Consider the following 20,915-nt stretch of genomic DNA (forward strand, 5'->3'; position numbering starts at 1 on the left):
GATTCATCGAATTTGGATTTTTATTTATGTGAACCATTTCCAAAAAAAACCGCTTTGAAGTATGTGACTCACGGTCTAATATTTTAGCGTTATTGTAATCAATTCGATGATTATTATTTAAAACATGTTCACCCAATGCACTTCTGTCAGGGTACAATCTGCAGTCTGACTTATGTGAAGTTATTCTGTCTTTTAATCTTCTTGATGTTTGACCAATATATATTTGATTACAATCAAAACAAGGAAGACTGTAGACTGTACCAGTTTTAGAAAGCATTGAAGTCTTATCTTTGACGTTTGAAAAAACCTTATTGACTGTGAGAGTCGTCTTAAATGCAAGTTTGATGTTTTCGAAAGACTTAAAAAGTCTAGTAAACTTCGGTGCAATATCGCTAATATATGGTAAGGTCATATAAGTTACGTTAGTAACGGGAGTCGCGTTAGTTTGCGAGTTGTCTGCATCAAAATTGTTATTAACATTTGTTGGTTGAATGTTAATTGTATTAAACAGTAATTTCTTCAACAAAGACTCTGGATAACCGTTTTCCAAAAAAAGTTGATACAATATTTTTAAATTTTTTGAGTGAAAAGAAACATCGCTGATTTTTAAAACGCGGTTTTTCATGGATTTAATTAAATTGATTTTCATAACGTGTTTATGGTATGAACTATAATTTAGATATCTGCCTGAACTAAGTGGTTTACGATACCAATCCACTAATAAAATGTTATTTTTACGTATAACTCTAGTGTCCAAAAAAGGTACAGAACTCAATATGTCCTCTTTTTCAAGAGTAAATTGTATATGATGGTTAAAGCTGTTAAAATAGAATAACAAATTATCAAGTTCATTAGTAGGCAAGCAAAGTAGAATGTCATCTACATATCTTTTGATGAAAAATAATTTGAAGGGTAACACACGTAACACAAAATCTAAAATATAATCCATAACATAATCAGCTAAGATAGGGGAAATTGTACTACCCATAGGTGTACCAAAAGTCTGTTCATACCATAAACACGTTATGAAAATCAATTTAATTAAATCCATGAAAAACCGCGTTTTAAAAATCAGCGATGTTTCTTTTCACTCAAAAAATTTAAAAATATTGTATCAACTTTTTTTGGAAAACGGTTATCCAGAGTCTTTGTTGAAGAAATTACTGTTTAATACAATTAACATTCAACCAACAAATGTTAATAACAATTTTGATGCAGACAACTCGCAAACCAACGCGACTCCCGTTACTAACGTAACTTATATGACCTTACCATATATTAGCGATATTGCACCGAAGTTTACTAGACTTTTTAAGTCTTTCGAAAACATCAAACTTGCATTTAAGACGACTCTCACAGTCAATAAGGTTTTTTCAAACGTCAAAGATAAGACTTCAATGCTTTCTAAAACTGGTACAGTCTACAGTCTTCCTTGTTTTGATTGTAATCAAATATATATTGGTCAAACATCAAGAAGATTAAAAGACAGAATAACTTCACATAAGTCAGACTGCAGATTGTACCCTGACAGAAGTGCATTGGGTGAACATGTTTTAAATAATAATCATCGAATTGATTACAATAACGCTAAAATATTAGACCGTGAGTCACATACTTCAAAGCGGCTTTTTTTGGAAATGGTTCACATAAATAAAAATCCAAATTCGATGAATCATCGTACTGATATAGGCCACCTAAATGAAATGTTTTCTTATCTACTATTTTTAGATAATCGTGAGTTATCTCCTAATTCCTCTTCTAGATACTCTGACTTGTCAACAACATTATAAATTACTTTTGTATAAATTAATTTTTGTCAACAACTTTATAAATTACTTTTATATAAATAATTTAAAACTTCTAATTAAACTTGATCAAAAAATCTTACTAATTTTTTTAAATTTTACCTTAATTTATAATTTCAACAGTAATTTATAAAATTTAAAAAATACTTTCTTAATTATCATTGACCCTATTGGTCGTTTACTAAATTGATCATCTTTAAAAAATTTTTGTTAGATATTTCAAATAATGCCATGTCATGAATGTCCAAGTGTCATTTTATATTTCGTCGATTTTGAAGTTGAACTAAATTATAAAATTTTTATTTGAATAATTTTGTTTTATCGAGACATTACATGACCATTTTAATAAGTACAATTCTCATTTTAATGACCACCTATTTGAAATATCCTCAATAAGTTGTAAGTACATATAATTTTATATACATATTTTCATATTGTTTCACATATATAATATAATTGTAGCACCCTGACGATGTTCATAATCATGAACGAAAGCTCGGAATAAAGACTTAAAAGAGTACACTTATCAATTGCTGCATAACCCAATAACCAAAAACTGTACATTTACTGTCAGCAAAGACTCATTGTCTTCTTAATTATATATATATATATATATATATATATATATATATATATATATATATATATATATATATATATATATATACATATATATATATACATATACATATACATATATATATATATATATATATATATATATATATATATATATATTTCATTAGGCATATTCTTTTTCACTTTATACAACAGGCCTTTATGCCACACCTTATCAAATGCCTTTTCCACATCAAGGAATACTGCGGCACACATTTTCTTTCCCTCTAAAGTTTCTTTTATATAATTTACAATCCTATGGCACTGTTGTATTGTTGAGTAGTTCTGTCGAAAGCCAAATTGATGGTCAGGTATTATGTTATTTATGTTTATTCTTTCGATAATTCGGACTAAAAGAAGTCTTTCGAAAATTTTTGACATTATTGGTAGAAGGCTTATAGGACGATAGGAGGAGAGTTCTGTAGGCGGTTTGCCCGGTTTCGCAATCATAATTATTTGTGCGTATTTCCATTGAATAGGAAAGTGACACAGTCTTATCATGCTGTTATATACAATAGTTAGCAGGACTATCGCTTTTCTAGGCAAATGCTTTAGTACATCACCATTAATTAAGTCATAACCTGGAGCCTTATGAGGGTTTATTTTATTTATCGCCTTCCAGATCTCTGTTGGTGTACATGGTTTCAGTGGTAGTGATAATTGACAAGGAGCGTCGAGAAATGTGTATACTTCTTCATCTTCAGCATTGACTTCTGTATGTAGACTAAATACCTGGGCGAGGTGTTGTGCTAATGTGTTTGATTTTTCTTCATCAGTTTTTGCCCAGCTTAGATCCGATTTTCTAATTGGTGGAATAGATGCTATTGGTCTCCTGAATTTTTTGGTCGCTTGCCATAATGAATGGTCATTAGGTGTTAGGTTGGAGATGTAATATTTAAAAGTCTCATTACGGGCCTGGATTAAAGCTGTACGCAGTTGATGTGTTAACCGATTTAATTGTGTTTTATCCCGGGGATTCTTTGACCGCTGCCATTTGGCTCTAGCTCTTCTTTTTTCATTTAAAATTTCTTTAATTTGTAAAGGAATGTTATGATCATGGGTGGTAATTTTTTTATCATCTGGAGTTGACTTCCATGCAGTATCTTGTATTACTTCAAAAAGATTGATGGATTCTAGCAGTTTCGCTGCTTCAGAACACATATTTTTTTATTAAATTATGATTTTAAGAAAAAAAAATTTTCGAATTTAAAAAAAACACCTTTTTTTCATAATATCTCAAAAATAAGGAAAGATACGTAAAAAAGTGTAATAATAAAAAAAATAGGTGATGAAGATATGACTGATTAAAAAGCGCGCGGTAGCGCAACCACAGTCCCTGTCGAGCCCTTTAACCCTTAACCGTTTCAAAATAAAAGGTTTTCACTACATATTATGAAGAAAAAAGTTGTAGCTCTTTTAATTACCTTCAAAATTGTTTTTTATAAGTTGTGATAGCTTCAAAACTGAAGTAGTTATGGCCCAAAAACTAAATCATACATATTCAATGTTTTAATTTAGGGGTAGTTTTAAGGGTTAAAGATCAAAACGGTCACTGAAATGGTGACTGGACATTGTCGTTTAAGAAATCACCTATACAAACTAGGTAAGGTGAATGAACCATGGTGCAGAAAGTGCGAAATGGAAGAAGAAACTGCCATACACATACTATGCTATTGCAGTGTGCTAGGTGATGTAAGGCAGAACTTCACTGGTCAAATGAGGTTTGAACCAGAAGAGATCTTAAAACTACCAATAAGAAAACTGTTGGCCTTCGTTGAGGCCACAGGACTTATTAAAGTGTAAGGAGAAGAACAGGGTTTGGTACATAGGTCTTATGACCAAGTGCCAGAGACTAACGAGTCTCGCCTGAGTTAAGAAGAAGAAGAAGAAGAAGAAGGGTTAAAGAACTTGAGCACATGATTTTTCAGCATAGCTTTTTCGAGAACGTGGAACGATATTTAAATCCTTTTTTAAAACGGACCCACTAGATCAAGACATAGAAATAAAATGCAGAATAGCAACGACTAAAACTACTTTTGTGAAAATGAAATAATTTCTTTGAAATAATTTTATCTCAGTTTAGAACTACTTCACCTTGGACATCAAGAAAAACTAATGAGGAATTACTAAGGAGGGTCAACAAAGGGAGAAAACTGCTAAAGACACTGATGTTAGACACCGGAAAATGTCTTATCTGGATCTGGGACACATAGTGAGGGAAATCAATATAAAATATTACAACTGATTCCTAAAGGCTAAATACAGGGCGGTGGAAGTGTAGGAAAAAACAAGTGTCTTGGTTAAAAAACATTCGTGAATGGACTCAGATTTCAGATTCAGGACAATTGTTCCATGTTGCAGTAGATCGAGGCGTTCGCAGTGGTGATCGCCAAAGTCAGATAAGTCTGATATGGCACGTGAAAGAAGAAGTAGGTCCTATCCTTTGCTAGGAAGGGGGTCCTATCCTTTGCTTTTATCAGAACTAGTGCGGATCTACGGGGGTGGAGAAATGGGAGAAATTTCTAGATTAAAATAGCAGTATAGTGTTCATCATCATTCTCTTTGCCTTATCCCTATGCGGGGTCGGCTTCCCTAATTGCATTTCTCCACACAATTCTATCTTGGGTCATATCAATGTTAATCCCCTTTACCAACATGTCCTGCCTTATCGTCTCCCCCAGGTCTTCTTTGGTCTTCCTCTCCTACTCCTTCCAGGAATCGGCACTTCAGCTATTCTTCGTATTGGGTGATTAACGTCTCGACGTTGAACATGACCAAACCATCTTAACCTATGCTCTCTCATTTTGGCATCAATTGGTGCCACACCTAGACTTCCCCTAATATACTCATTTCTAATTTTATCCTTCTTTGTCACTACACTCATCTATCTAAGCATTCTCATTTCCGTCACATGCATTCGTTGTTCCTCTTTCTTTTTTACTGCCCAAATTCAGTTCCGTGCATCATAGCCGGTCTTATGGCTGTTTTATAGAATTTTCCCTTCAGCTTCATTGGCATTTTTCTGTCACACAACACACCACTCGCTTCTTTCCACTTCATCCATCCAGCCTTAATTGTACTGCATACATCTCCATCTATTTCTCCATTACTCTGTAATGCCGATCCTAGGTACTTAAAACTATTGCTTTTCACAATCATTTCACCATCCAAAGATACCATTTTATTTGTAGTAACTCCATCTTTAAATGAACATTCCAAATACTCTGTTTTTGTCCTACTAAGTTTTAAACTTTTTTCCTCCAGAGCTTGTCTCCACTGTTCCAGTTTTTGTTCTAAGTCTCTTTCACTATTTCCTATTAACACTACATCATCAGCATACATTAGGCACCATGGAATACTACCCTGTAGTTTCGCTGTTATCTGGTTATCTGGTGGTATTTCGCTTAACTAATGAAAATAAATAAGGACTAAGCACCGAGCCTTGGTGCAATCCTACTTTCACCTGAAATTTATCAGTCTCTCCCACACCTGTTCTAACACTAGTCGTTACTCCCTCATACATATCTCTCACAATCTTTCTTATTGAGTGCCCACCACAGAATCTCTCGAGGAACTCTATCATATGCTTTCTCAAGATCAATGAATACCATATGAGCGTTGGTCTCTTTATTCCTGTATTTTTCCATCAGTTGCCTTACAATGAAAATTGCATCTGTTGTTGATCTGCCCTGCATAAAGCCAAATTGATTATCGGATATTTCGGTTTCTTCACGTATCCGTCTATCAATTACTCTCTCCCATATTTTCATGGTGTGGCTAAGTAGTTTTATAGCCCTGTAGTTGGTGCATTGTTGTATGTCTCCCTTGTTTTTGTAGACAGGTACTAATATACTGCTTCTCCATTCGTCTGGCATTTGTCCAACTTCCATAATTCTATCAAATAGACCTGCTAGCCAAGTTATTCCTGTCTCTCCCAATGCTCTCCATACTTCCCCAGGAATATCATCTGGTCCGACTATTTTTCCTTTCTTTATTTTTTTAAGCGCTTGAGCCACTTCCTCGTTTGTTATTCTGGTAACCATGCTGTTACTGTCTCCGTTAACTCCACAGGCCTGTCAAATTCTTCATTTAATAAACTGTCAAAATACTTTCTCCATCTCTTTTTGACATCCTTTTCGTGAATTAGTATTTTATTATTTTCATCTCGGATACATCTAATCTGATTAAAATCTCTTGCTAAATAGCAGTATATTCCAAAATAGCAGTATAGTGTTATTACGTGCTTTTTATATATTTTGTGTATGTGTATGTTACAGTTCAAGTTGATTCTCAGTTAGAGTTGACTATTACTAGTTCGAGTCAACTCAAACTAAAACAAGCGGTAAGAGTTTTTTTTTATTTAATGGCATAGACATTAGTCATTCAGCCAGTTTCAATAAACAATATACAATCCTATCCCTAATACAAAATTAAACAGAAACAATATAGTAATACAATAAATAATACAATACAATAATAATACAATAAAAACAATAATGGAACTCTGATAAAGTGATAAAACATTAATGATAAAAAAAAAGGATGCAAATCTGAACTTAAATCATAAAAAATATAAAAAATAGCAGTAAGAGTTGATTTGAAAAATTTAACTCAACTTTTACTAGTTGTAGTGGGTCTAGGACGTTTCATCGCCGCCAGTTCATCGCCGCCGTTTCGATGCCGCCAGTTCATCGCCGGCCGATTCATCGCCGGCCGTTTCGATGCCGCCGGTTCATCGCCAGTCAGTTAATCGCTAACTGATATATTTCCGAATTTTCGACCAATTTTCGACAGTTACATTTATTATTTATTTTTAGTATTAATTAGGAATTCTAGGAAATGCGAGATATGACCATTCCCGTTGCCATACTTAATCTTTTAATAGACTTTTAAACTTTTATAATATAAAATATAATTTAACACTACAAATTTAATACTGTTTAGTATCAAATTTAGGGGAAGTAGAAATAGAACAGTAAATTAATATAATAATATTTTTCATCTATTAATTTGTCATAAGTTTTGAACTGAATTTAACGTCGTGTCGTGTCATCTCCGATAATACAAGATCAACTAACTAACTGGCGATGAAACGGCCGGCAATGAAACGGCCGGCGATGAAACGGACTGGCGATGAACCGGCGGCATCGAAACGGCGGCGATGAACCGGCGGCATCGAAACGGCGGCGATGAACCGGCGGCGATGAAACGTCCCATTCCGAGTTGTAGTACTTGTAGTAGACTCTTCCTAACCTAACTAGTGTTAGTGAGAGTAGATCGCAAGGAAAAGAGAATAAACTCTTACTGATAGTTTGAGTTGACTATTCCTGGATAGATTCACTAAATGTAGAATCTCACGTGCTTTTTTCATGAGTGCGCATCTCTTTGTTTTGACTGTTTCAACTAGGTCGGTTTGAACATATCCAGTAACATTTTATTTCTAGAATCGGTTGTTTGTGTTTATGTTGTGAAAGAATCAACTCTTACTACATGGCATTGGGAAGAGTATACTTTTTCTAGTTGGAGTCTTCTTTTACTACGAAATGTTGAATACAAGTCTTCATTTTATATTTAAAACCAACTTTTACTAAAAGCAGCAGTTTGAGTTGACTCGAACTAGGTATAGTCAACTCCAACTGGATAATCAACTTAAACTGTAACATATACAGTAATATCTATTGGTCTGCAAATTAAAAGGTGTTACATCATTGGATGATGTACTGAACTAGCCAACTATAAACACATTTTGTACATCATTACCGTATAATGTTAAATACATTTTTTATTTAAAGGTGAATTTGGTGTTTATTTAGTTTCTGATGGTTCATCCCTAGTTTATAGATGCAAACTTCGTTCGCCCAGTTTTATCCATTTATCGGGAATGGATTATATGGGTAAAAACCATTTATTGGCAGACGTCGTAGCTATTTTAGGTAAGTAGATTACATAATATATGTTAAAAGGCAAATAGATAAAAAATACTCATTTATATAGTTTATATAGGATTACATATCTCTCCGTAACCGTCGTATTGATCGGTTGGACATGGTAGACTGTAGATTTCAAAGAAGTTGATTGATTTTGTAGACCTTTCCATACTGCAAAGTGAAAGATCTTTTGTGTATATCCTACACATGATTAAAAAACTGCTAAACGCCGTAAACATGAGTGGCGCACATAATATTCCAGCTACAAAAGAGCTGATATGAATATTAAGTGGCGCAAAAATGTACATATTTTCATTTTGATGGAAAATAAAATAAAATTATAGTTTTATTTTGAAATATTTTTCCATAGCATTTTATAATTTTGAAGTAAAACGTGCCACAAAAGAATACCTTTGATACCGTTTGCAGTTGGAGGATCTTTTGTGCCACGTTTCACTTCAAACTTAGCAAATATTGTGGAAGAATCTTTCAAAATAAAATAATAATTTTATTTTCCATCAAAATGAAAATACATTCTTGCGCCACGTAACAATCATATCAGCTCTTTTGCAGCTGGATTATTTTGTGCACCACTCATTTTTACCGCATTTAGCGGTTTTTTTATTCTTTTATCAGGAGTTTTTCAAAGTTTTTTATGACTTCAATGTATGAACTTGAATGTAATTTTCTCGATTATGCGTTAAGCGTACGACACTAAACTAGTGATAGGCCAATCAGAGTTCATGTCCAAACCATCTTAATATTTTTTTAATATAATTCTTTGTGTTCATCGAATATACACTAGATTTTTTTTCTATTCGGAATATAATGAAAAAAGATTTTGAGATATCCGCCAAATGAATTCCGATTGCCCGATGAAGTTTAGGGTCGTAACAACTAGACTAATAAACCATTAATATTTTCTTTTGAGTTCGAGATTATACTTTTGGAGTTCGATAACTTCTAAACGATTTAACCGATTTTGATCACTAAATATGAGTTTGAAAAATATTGATATGTAGTATCTGATGCACCTAAGGTCACATATGATATCTGGAGGTAGATATTATATGATTTAGTGAGCTTGAAAAACCGTTTTTCAAATAGGAAATGGATCTGATCATATTTATGAGGCCTGTAACTTAAAAATTCGAATTTTCCTAGATAGGAGATATACACCGTTAGACTCAGTTATTGGCGCAATTCGTAGGTGAAAATTTTGAGTAATTGTCGAAAAACCAAAATTTTTAATGTTCAATTTTTCAGTTTTTCGGCTATAATGAGCCGTGTGTATGTCCAAACCTGACCATTAAGGGTACACCTATATTGGAACCGTATTTCTCCCGATCTGATGTACTATCGATGGATTCACTATCGGATCGGGCTTCCCATTCCAGTATAGGCACTACGCATTAATACCATGAGTTTGTTTTCAATCCGACGTCGGATCGGGAGAAATACGGATCCAATGTAGATGCAGCCTTACACTTTAGTTGCCATTTGAAAGCTGCACTCAAGCGCTATTGATTTGGTATACATATTTGCTTTCCTGTCTCTCTTTGAACTTAAGATACATTTACCCAAAAAATATGCCCTGTTGTACCTACCCAGTCCTATAGCCGGCTTATGGGTGATCAAAAGTTACAAACTAAAGCGGTTCTGGATCGGCCCCGACCCCCTTTTGAACCATAGAAAAAAAATTCAGATCGGTGTAACTTTTCCACACATATACAAACATAAATACCTACAAACATTTTCCTTTTTTAAATTAAAATTTTTTTAAGTAAAATTACTGAGCTCGGTAACTTTCGAATGGTATAACCGATTTTCAAAATTAGACATTCGTTGGAAAGGTAATTAGGTCTGGATCCCGCGTATGAAAAAAAAGTTGATTAATAGCAAGCTGAAAATTTGTTAATAGCTTAAGGGTGTCTAGTCAGATAAACTTTGATATATGGGAACACTGGAACAAGGGCAGTTTTATTTGTGGAACAGGTTAAAAATTTGGAACGGTCAGACCACGAAAACGGCACATGTATTCTGTCCGACAGAACAGACTTAAACTCTCCGAACAGAGATTAAACTCTCATGCAAAAATCAGACTGCCATTTATCACCAAATGGACGTTTTAATGAGTGGAACATGTAGAATATGTCAAATGACAGGAATTATGACAGGTGATAAATAGCAGTCTGATTTTTGCATGAGAGTTTAATCTCTGTTCGGAGAGTTTAAGTCTGTTCTGTCGGACAAAATAAATGTGCCGTTTTCGTGGTCTGACCGTTCCAAATTTTTAACCTGTTCCACAATTAAAACTGCCCCTTTTCCAGTGTTCCCATATGTCAAAGTTTATCCAACTAGACACCCTTAAGCTATTAACAAATTCTCAGCTTGCTATTAATCAACTTTTTTTCATACGCGGGATCCAGACTTAAATGATTAATACTATCAGAAGCCGAAGAGGTCGTACTTAAATTTTCGAAATTTTTGGGAGTTTTAGGGACGAGAACGAAAAACAGATCCCAAATGGGGAGAGCCGTAAAATCAAAACCCTTGATCTTGATAAATGGATTGGCGGGACTTTTCCTAAATTTTAAGATGGGATTTGGCCCATTTTTCAATTCAGTCAAGTTGACAGAATCGAAAACTTTGTGTAGGTATATAATATATACATATTATAGTGTCGCATGGAGGGTGTGTGCGCCACTGGCGAGAACTACCGTTCTTTGGGATATATTCAGTTCAACAGATCAAGGCTTCTAAGAAAGCCTGTTATTCGCTTATAAGAGATATTTGTTACCTGGTCAGGCTTAGAGTTACAGACAATATGTCAGGCCGATTTCTCCGCATTTTCGAAGAATGTGTCTTCCTGCCATAACCCTGCATAGCGCATAGGCTTCAACTTCAAAGGCTTGTGACAGATCACCTCGTTACGTCGTATTTGCGCTCTGCAGATCACTGTACTCATTATCGTTTTTAAGTCTTATTAATTTATGGGGAATGTTAAGTTCATTCGTGACTTCATATAATTTACAGATTAATACACTGACCTAAATTATCAATATTAAACCATATTATATCAAATTGTAACATGTTAACTAAATAATTCACGATTTTATTTTTCAGCTACTTTGGACGTTGTCTTTGGTGATATAGATAGATGAAGCACATTTAACTAGTAAAATAAAATTTTAATTGTGAATATGTTTAATTATTGTTGTATGTTTACCTGTTTTACAAACGTGTTCCAACAATTAGAAATATTTGTAATTTTTGAAATATTATATCATTAATTTTGCTTAAAAATAAACAATAAATATGCATCTACCGCGTATTATTAAAAAACAAAAAAAATGTTTTTAATAACACTGGGGAACACATTTTTTGTTGAGTTAGATCTGACACTTGTTTTTCACTAATTTTTGGCGTCTGAATCTGAGATTAACCTCAGATTTTGTCTATCACGTCAACTTTTTAAACTGCAGGATATCCTCAAAAATCATAAAAATCATGCATATAAAGGAACATAAAATAAAAACGTACCAATTATACAGTTTACAAATCATTTAGTTTAAGTTAAATCGAGTTCATAAAAATAAAATTGTTTAATTAATGAACAGTACTTACAAATTAGGAAAAAAATTGCGCTTATGGCTTTTTCTGGAGTGTTCAGTTTGTGTACATTCGCGTTTGATGCTCCAACAATAGTCAGCCATCATATGTACATCCCATCTACCTTGGTACCGTGCTTCCATGACCTTCAAATCTTGATGGAAACGCTCACCCTGCTCATCTTTAATCGCACCAAGATTGTCCGGGAAATTAGCAAGGTGGCTATGTAAAAAATGCACTTTAATGCTCATGTTGCAACCTAGCTTTTGGAAGCTCTCCAAGAGGTGGTGGACAATGTCGGCGTAATTCAATGCTCGTGTATTTCCAAGAAAGTTTTTAACCATGTTTTTGAATGCCAACCAAGCATTCTTTTCAATTTCTGACATTGTGACCACGAAATGTTCATCTGCAAGAAGCAACCGAATCTGTGGACCATCAAAAACACCGGCCTTTATCTTTTCAAATGGCCTAGGAAATTTCGACACGAGATACTTGAAATAGTCTCCTTCAGTTGGCAAAGCTTTAACAAATTGCTTCATGAGACCCAATTTTATATGCAGAGGTGGAAATATAATGTTCTTCCTGACGACAAGTGGCTGATTTACAATGTTTGGATCACCAGGTCTCAGGTCCTGTCTTGGCAGCCAATTCGACTGCACCCAATGTTGCGCACGAGCTCTGCTGTCTCACATACTCAAAAAGCAGGGATACTTTGTGTATTCACGTTGTTGACCAAGTAGGAAGCAGACCATTTTAAGGTCAACACAAATGATCCATTGGTGCATGTGATATTGCAACAGATCAATGACTTTCTTTATGTCGTCATATTCTCCACGCAAACAAACTGAATGGCCAATTGGAACAGAACCAAATAAATTTCCATTATGGGGGAGAACACATTTCAAGCTCTGCTTTGAGCTATCTATAAACAGTCGCCAGTCAGATGCGTTATAGTTTGAAATTACCAATTCTTCCATTAAACCACTTACATTATGGCAAAACACAAATTCAACTTCACTTTGAAAATATTGCAGAAATGCCCTTTCTCGTGCTCAAAAATAGGATACCTTGGCTCCCTTTTCAAGCAAGTTTTTCTCATTGAGTCGTGATGCTAAGGGTTTTGAAGCTTTTTTGGATAATCCCAAATCTCTTACCAAATCATTTAGCTCTTGTTGCTCGAATTCCTTACGTACGGAGTCATCTTCAATTTCGAAATCTTCATCATTGGAGTCGCTTTCATTTGCACCATATCCGTATTCCCCTTCTTCCAAAGAGGGAAATTCATTGAAAACTGGCACCGGAATTTCGGCTGAATGCAGCACTGGGCGTATAGCTGACAGTAAACTAAGATGCTCTATTTTACATTTGTTTTTCTTGTTATATCCTGATGATTTCACTATAAAAAAGTAACGATCACTTGAATGATCTTTGGGCTCACGCCAAATCGTAGGTATACCAAATGGAAGTTTAGCACGTTTTCCCTTGGTCCACATCCATAAACCCTCAACACACTGTTTACACACTTTATGAGGTGCCCATACTTTATCTTGATCACCAAGTTTCACTTTAAAATAGGCAAAATATTCTTGTCTGACAAATGTACTGATGTTTGTCCTTTGACTGGAAATGGTAAAACTGTCACATATATAACAAAACGAATCGGGGCTGTTTTCGCACTTACTACGTATATTAGCAGAGGTAGCCATGAGGAAATGTTTCAGTTCAAACACACTAAGCAGTTCTATACACTTCAGTAACAAAATATGTACTAAATACTGCTAACCTACACACAACGTTTCACCACAGTATAACAGACACAACTGAATTTAACAGGCAAGTCTAGACACGTTGCAGTTATCAGAGCGTCATTACCCCCACCAGGCGCCCCAACCACATAGAAAACGAACGTGACGTGATAGAAGAAAACTAAAAACAGTTTTGAAATCAGCATGCCTAAAGTCCACTTTACATCAACAATTTCTTGTTCAATTGACAACAAGTTATTCAAGGTCAAATTTGACTTATACAAAACACAATTCTACATCCAATTTTGCCGTGAATAAAAAGAAAATAAAGAAATTTGACAAAATAAAACATATCCAATTGTTCTATTTCATCAAATTCCTTCATTTTCTTTTACAAACCATACATTTTGTACACGTCAAATTTGGCCTTGAATAACTTTGTCAATTTCTTGTTCAATTTATTGTTGATGTAAAGTGGACATAATTCTATAGAAAACAGCTAAACAATCTAACTCAACAGAAATTGACTTTCAAATTGTTCCCCAGTGTAATTGAATTGGCCCGACAGACAACAATATTACGTTCGGCCATCTGGTTAAAATAGAGAAATTTAATAATCCGAATATCTTTTTCGCCGTCACCTGTGTCATGTAGAATGGCGCACATTAGCGAAAGCCTATTGGTACACGATAAAACAAATGAATAAATATTTTGTCTGATCGTAACATTTTTCGCTGAGATTCGCTGAGCCCATTAATATTTAATCTGATAATGGATGAAATCATAAAGAAAGTTAAAAAAAGAAGAGGATATAGAATGGGAGAAAAGGAAATCAAGATAATTTGCTACGCCGACGACGCCATAATAACAGCCGAAAATGAAGATGACCTACAAAGATTAATTAAAGAATTCTAAGACACGGCTCTAATATATAACATGGTGATCTTAACAGAGAAAACTAAATCGATAGTAATATCAGCGGAACCGAGACGATGTAAATTGGTCGTAAATAACAAAATAATAGAACAAGTGATGGAAACGGAATACTTGGGAATAAAACTGTCAAGCTACGAGTGGAAGAAGAAGTGCAAAAACAAGTGAACATGGCGAACAGAGCAGCAGGATGTCTCAACAACACAATCTGGAGAAACAAATACCTCACAATGGAAACGAAAACCAGGATATATAAATCAACAATAAGACCAATAATGACGTACACAGCGGAAACCAGAGCAGATACGGCAAAAACACAAAGACTTCTGGAAACAGCAGAAATGAAAGTCTTACGAAAAATAACAAACCAAACTCTAAGAGACAGAGTAAGAAGTGAGCAAATACGAGCGAGATGTGGTATAGAAGAAATAAACATGTGGACCAAAAGAAGAAAAATGGAATGGAATCAACACATTGAAAGAATGACAGAAAATAGAATAGTACGAATAGCAAGAGACAAATCGCCAAATGGAAGAAGATCATTGGGACGACCGAGGAAAAGATGGTCAGACAATGTAAATTGAGGCTAAAAACCGAAGTAAAACAGGCATTATGCCTATTTATAAAGTAGGAAGAAGAAGAAGAAGTAACATTTTTGTACCAGTAGTGGCATACAAAATAATACCTTTCTTCTTTGTGTGCCGTGCTTGTTTTCAAGCGTTGGCTGTCGTCGTATTTATTAACAAGCTGATGCAATGTTTCTCGATGAGCAGCTATATGAAACAATTCCTTGACCGTTCGACCTGTCCATTGTCTAATGTTACGCAGCCAGGACAATTGTTTTCTTCCAACCCAGCGTTTTCCTTCGATTTTGGCCTGAATGATCAACAAGAGTAAGCGATATTTAGGTTCTCTCATTCTATGACCGGCGATGGGCGATATGAACGCTAAAGTTGGAGAAGACAATATTAATTTAGAAACCATAATGGGCAAACATGGCCTGGGAGTGATGAATGAAAATGGAGAGCGCTTTACAAATTTTTGCTACAATCATCGTTTAGTTATTGGTGGAACCAGCTTCCCACATAAAAATATTCACAAGGTAACATGGACTGCACCTGGTCATACAAGAGAAAACCAAATAGACCACATTGCCATATCAAAAAGATGGAGATCATCTCTTCTTGATGTACGAAATAAATGAGGAGCAGACATCGCAAGTGATCACCATCTGTTAATTGGTACCATTAAAATCAAGATGGCAAAAAACAAAATCACAAGAAACACTAACAGACCCACATATAATCTAAACAAATTAAAAACGCTCCCAGGAAAACACATGTCTAGGGAGGAGCTTCAAGTAAAAACAAGAGAACGTGAAGTAAATAGTTGGGAAGATTTTGCAAATGTTCTGACAGAAATAGCTGAAGACAAACTGGGTAAAAAAGAGAAAGATAGAAAGGAATGGATATAAGATGAAACTTGGAATCTTATCGAGGAAAGAAAACAACGAAAAAAAGATATCTTGCAAGCAAGAACTGTAGAAGGAAGAACGAACCGACATCGAGAATATGAAACACTAAATAAAGCAGTTAAAAGGAATGCAAGAAGAGACAAAAGGAGGTGGGCTGAAGAACTGGCAGAACATGCATAACACAACAGGACTAGAGAGCTGTACCAAATTACTAGACGATTAACAAAAAATGGGCCCAACTGTTCGAACATTGTAAGATCCAAGACAGGTGAATTACTTACTACAACGGATGACCAAGTAGAGAGATGGAAAGAGCACTTTCAGGAGATGCTAGGCACACCGCACACCCAGGGATAACGCAGATGAAATTGTCGAAAACCCGCAGAATATAGACTTGCATATATCTTGCGAGTCCCCTTCCAAAACGGAGATAATAGCAGCTATCAAATATCTGAGAAATAACAGGTCCCCGGGAATCGATAACATTGCTGTCGAACTACTTAAAACTGACCCGCATCTAACCGCTGAACTTTTGCTCCCCATAATCCGAGAGGTGTGGAAAACAAACTGCATTCCAGCGGGCTGGAAAAAAGGTAACATTATCAAGCTTCCAAAAAAGGGCAACCTCACACTGTGCAAAAATTGGAGAGGAATAACCTTGCTTACCGTCATAAATAAAATTTTTACGACCATCATACATAAAAGATTAACAAACAAGGTTGAATTTCGAGCAAATCAAGCACGTTTTAGACCAGAATCTTCCTGCATAGATCACATTAATACTGTGAGGGTAATAATGGAACAATCGGTTGAATGGAACACACCTCTATACATGGTTTTTGTTGATTTCGAACGTGCCTTTGACAGCCTATCTCATGCTGCTATATGGAAATTTTTTTAGCTTTTTTTAGAAGAAACATTCCTCATAAAATAATTTCGATTATAAAGTCACTGTACACTGAGACGACGTGCAGCGTGACACGCAATGGGATCAACAGTGTCGAATTTGACGCACTTACTGGAGTCAGACAGGGATGTGTGCTTTCTCCTTTTCTGTTAACATAGCTCTAGACTATGTTCTCTCCAAACTAGACTTCGACACAAAAGGGATACAATGGACGTTAACCACACGCTTAAGTGATCTAGAATACGCCGACGATATCTGCCTGTTAGGACAAAGGTTCCAGGATATGGCCGACCAATTGGAAACACTATCCACGGAGGCACATAAAAAAGGTTTAAAAATCAATATTATTAAAAGCAAATCCATGAGAATAAATGTAAGGAACAACAAGCTATTTAATATCGACAACATGCAGATTGAAAATGTGGAAAACTTCACGTACCTTGGAAGTGTCATAACAGAAAGCGGAGGTACAGAAAACGATATTCGTATGAGGATACGAAAAGCTCAACAAGCATTCAGCATGCTTAACCCTGTTTGGAGGTCTGGGGAATATACTACAAGGACAAAGATCCGAATATTCCAGTCAAATGTTATGTCTGTTCTACTCTATGGATGTGAATCCTCGAAAGTGACAAAATCCCTTACAGACAAATTGCAGGTCTTTGTTAACAAATGTCTACGAAGAATTGTCCGTATTTTCTGGCCAAACACCATCAGAAATGAAGATCTGCTACACCTGACCCAACAAAAAAAGGGTAGAAAATGAAATAAAATTAAGAAAGTGGGGGTGGATAGGTCACACACTCCGAAAAGATAGTTCCAGTATTGCAAAAACTGCCCTAGAGTGGAATCCCCAAGGAAAAAGAAAAAGAGGTCGCCCAGCACAAACTTGGAGAAGATCCATCATGGACGAGATAAGAAGTCAAGGCAAGTCTTGGAATGAGATGAAGGCCCTAGCGCAGAATAGAACCCGATGGCGCGTTTTCACTGAAGCTCTATGCTCCACTTAGGAGTTCAAGAACATTATATATTATATGACCGAAGTATTGAACCTTTCTCATTTTGATGACGTTGATCAATTCTCGCTATTTGTGCATGGTCTCCAGCACACGTTTGTTGGATGTGTGCTGTCCATGGGATTCTGAGTATGCGACGGTAACACCACAACTCGAACGCTTCTGGTACCTAACAAAACTGCGATTCACCACTAACGTCTTCAGATCTTAATATATTCTCCAATGAATATTAAAAAAAAATGCTTTAAGATCGTGGCTCATGTGTCCAATAAGCATGTGTTCTTTGCAACTCGTGGAATTTGGCTTCATAGGAATAGCAAAAAATGTTGACTTAGCCAATTTTGTTCAAAAGTTCACAGAAGATTTTCCTACCCATCGGTTTCAGGACTCATATATTTTGTGATCGCCAGATGTATTGCCATTTTTAATATGTGTAAGCACTTCTAATTGAACTGTGGGTGCTCCTATAAGAATAAGTGTGCTTGTACTATCTGTTATTTTTTTCTATTGGACGATTAGTATTAAATACGCCTTGTAATATAGTCCTTCCTTCAAAGTGTTGCGCATCTCTTAAGGGGCGTGTGCGTGTGAAAAGATGGCTTAGATTCAGGTACGTTAGCCACGGATTTTTATTTGTTTTTACCATAATCTATTAGTTTTGTTATATTTATACCTGTTTAATTTAAATGACTATATTTGTTTCTTTGAAATAGTTAATCGGTAATTGAATTATCTCCATTTCATGACAACTTAGTAGATACTCTATACTAATTGGAATATACACTTGTGTTTGTCGTAGATTGTAATATAATTGGTCTATGTATCTCTCGTTAATTCATTCAAAGAAAATATGATTCAAATATCTAATCGAAACATTATTACAAAAGCAAACTGATGAATTAACTATTCCTAATTTATGCAGATGTGCCTCATATTTTCCGTGTCGCGTTTTTAATCTCACGATACTAGAAATATCGCGCTTTGGCAGGCTATACTTAAATAGATGGCGAAGGAAGTTGTTGATGTAAAGAAAAATATAAATTTTTTGACTGGCTTGAAATACTGTTCCATTGTTTCCATATTCTAGCTTTGACGTCATTTATTGCATCTGTCGTTAATATCTGAGTTACGATCCCACCCTTTTTTATTGCATCTTTGGCCAATCAGTCCACATTCTCATTACTCAGTCTACCGGCATGTCCTTTTGCCCATATAAATACCACTTCCACTTTAGACAAATTACTATTTATATTACATACAATTTTAGATTTATATGAACTAAAATCAGTCGATTACAATTCTATTGCCATTATTTATTATTGAACGGATGTTTTTTGTTTGAAACATCCATGTACTATTTCTTAATGTTTTATAACAATTCTGCGAATGATACTATTCTTCTGCTTCCTTGCACTTATCAGCTATCCATTTGTCTTTAGCTTGTCGTATTTTCTGGCGAATGTTGTTTTGTACTGCTCTGCATTTTTGTTGGATATTCTTAATTCCGATATGTCTTCTTTATTTTATCAGTATTAGTATCTTCTCAGTCAGCCAGGATTGTTTGACTTGTTTAACATCCTTTTGTATGTATTCCCCAGGAAATAGTTTTGACAGTATTTCATGCTTCTTCCACACTTTGGGTGAATATTGATTAACTTTTTTTCAATCGTCTTTGGACCTCAGATTTAATTTGATCTCCAACATAGGAAGTTGTGGTATTGATGTGTATGTTGTGTGCAGAGGCGTAACAGAGGCCCCCGCAGCATGAAGCTTGCGGAGGTCCCAATGTGTCAGGGGCCCCATCTTGTCGTCTAATATAATATGTAAAAGTATGTCATTTTTATATTATTTTACGCATACATACGCAACGTTTTTTAAGCAGTGTAGTATTGAAAATGAAGGTGTCCATCAGATAGATAATATGTATTAATAAAATTGTAGATATACTCGCTGATAGTAGTTCACTAAGAAAGTTGTTCCCCTCATCAATAATACTATGCAATAATAATAATGTAATCGTTTATTAATTTTTTTCTATTTTATTTTGTACAAATACAGATGAAAAATGTAAGTTGTCATAAACAGTGCATGAATATACACTAATAGCCCAGTAATTAACCGTTTTGGAGTGTAATTATCAGCGTCACGACGGATTTGCTCGACAATTTGGCCAATTTGGGTTCTACTTAGCCTTCACTGGGCGGGTGAAAAACATACGTTTAAAATAAGTCCGGAAATGGATAAATTGGCTAATTATAAGCAACCTTTTTTCACTATTTTTCGAGTTATTTGCAAGTGAAATTGTTTATTTTTCAACAAAAAAACATGTTTTCAGGCGGTTTTTCGCAAATAATTCAAAAATTAAGTATTTTATCGAATTAAATATTATCAGTAGTAATAATTACTGCACGAGAGCTCTAAAATTATCGATTTTTTCCAGAGTGACACTTTGACGGTTTTAATTTTACGACCCGAAGGGTCACTTCCCATCGGGTCGTGAATTATGTCAAAGTGGCACGAGGGCAACAAGTCGATAATAATTTTAGAGATCGAGGCTAATTCGCTCGTTTCATGAATAAAACTGTCTTTTTAAATCATTTTAACTAATATTCTATTGATATCTTCACCTGAATATTTGCTAAACGTGTTTCTTGGTGTTATCTGTGACAAGTTGTAAGACATTAATTGTCATTAATGTCACTGAATGTTCATTTTTGCATAGTAACGAAGGGCATCTGACCTAATGCTTTACGACGGGATATTATAAAAAATTATCACTTTAATTTTTATTTCTGTGGCTTTCTATTGGTCAGAATCTCCTATGAATGAAATAATAAAAAAAATATTTTAAGCAAAATATTTTTGTATTCATGAAGTC

At 34.9% G+C, this 20,915-nt stretch overlaps 1 protein-coding gene across 1 annotated transcript in view; it reads left to right on the top strand.

Annotated features, from left to right (window-relative positions):
* The window catches only part of LOC126888545 (NADH-ubiquinone oxidoreductase 49 kDa subunit-like), a 68,216-nt gene extending 56,613 nt beyond the window's left edge, over window positions 1-11,603 (top strand). Inside the window, exons 8-9 of the mRNA XM_050656891.1 lie at window positions 8,216-8,356; window positions 11,477-11,603. Of these exons, the coding sequence (XP_050512848.1) occupies window positions 8,216-8,356; window positions 11,477-11,514 (179 nt within the window). The 3' untranslated portion in view covers window positions 11,515-11,603. The remainder of the gene's footprint in view (window positions 1-8,215; window positions 8,357-11,476) is intronic.
* The last annotated feature ends 9,312 nt before the right edge of the window (window positions 11,604-20,915 follow it).

This window comes from Diabrotica virgifera, chromosome 7 (genome assembly GCF_917563875.1).
Source record: "Diabrotica virgifera virgifera chromosome 7, PGI_DIABVI_V3a".
NCBI lineage: Eukaryota > Metazoa > Arthropoda > Insecta > Coleoptera > Chrysomelidae > Diabrotica > Diabrotica virgifera.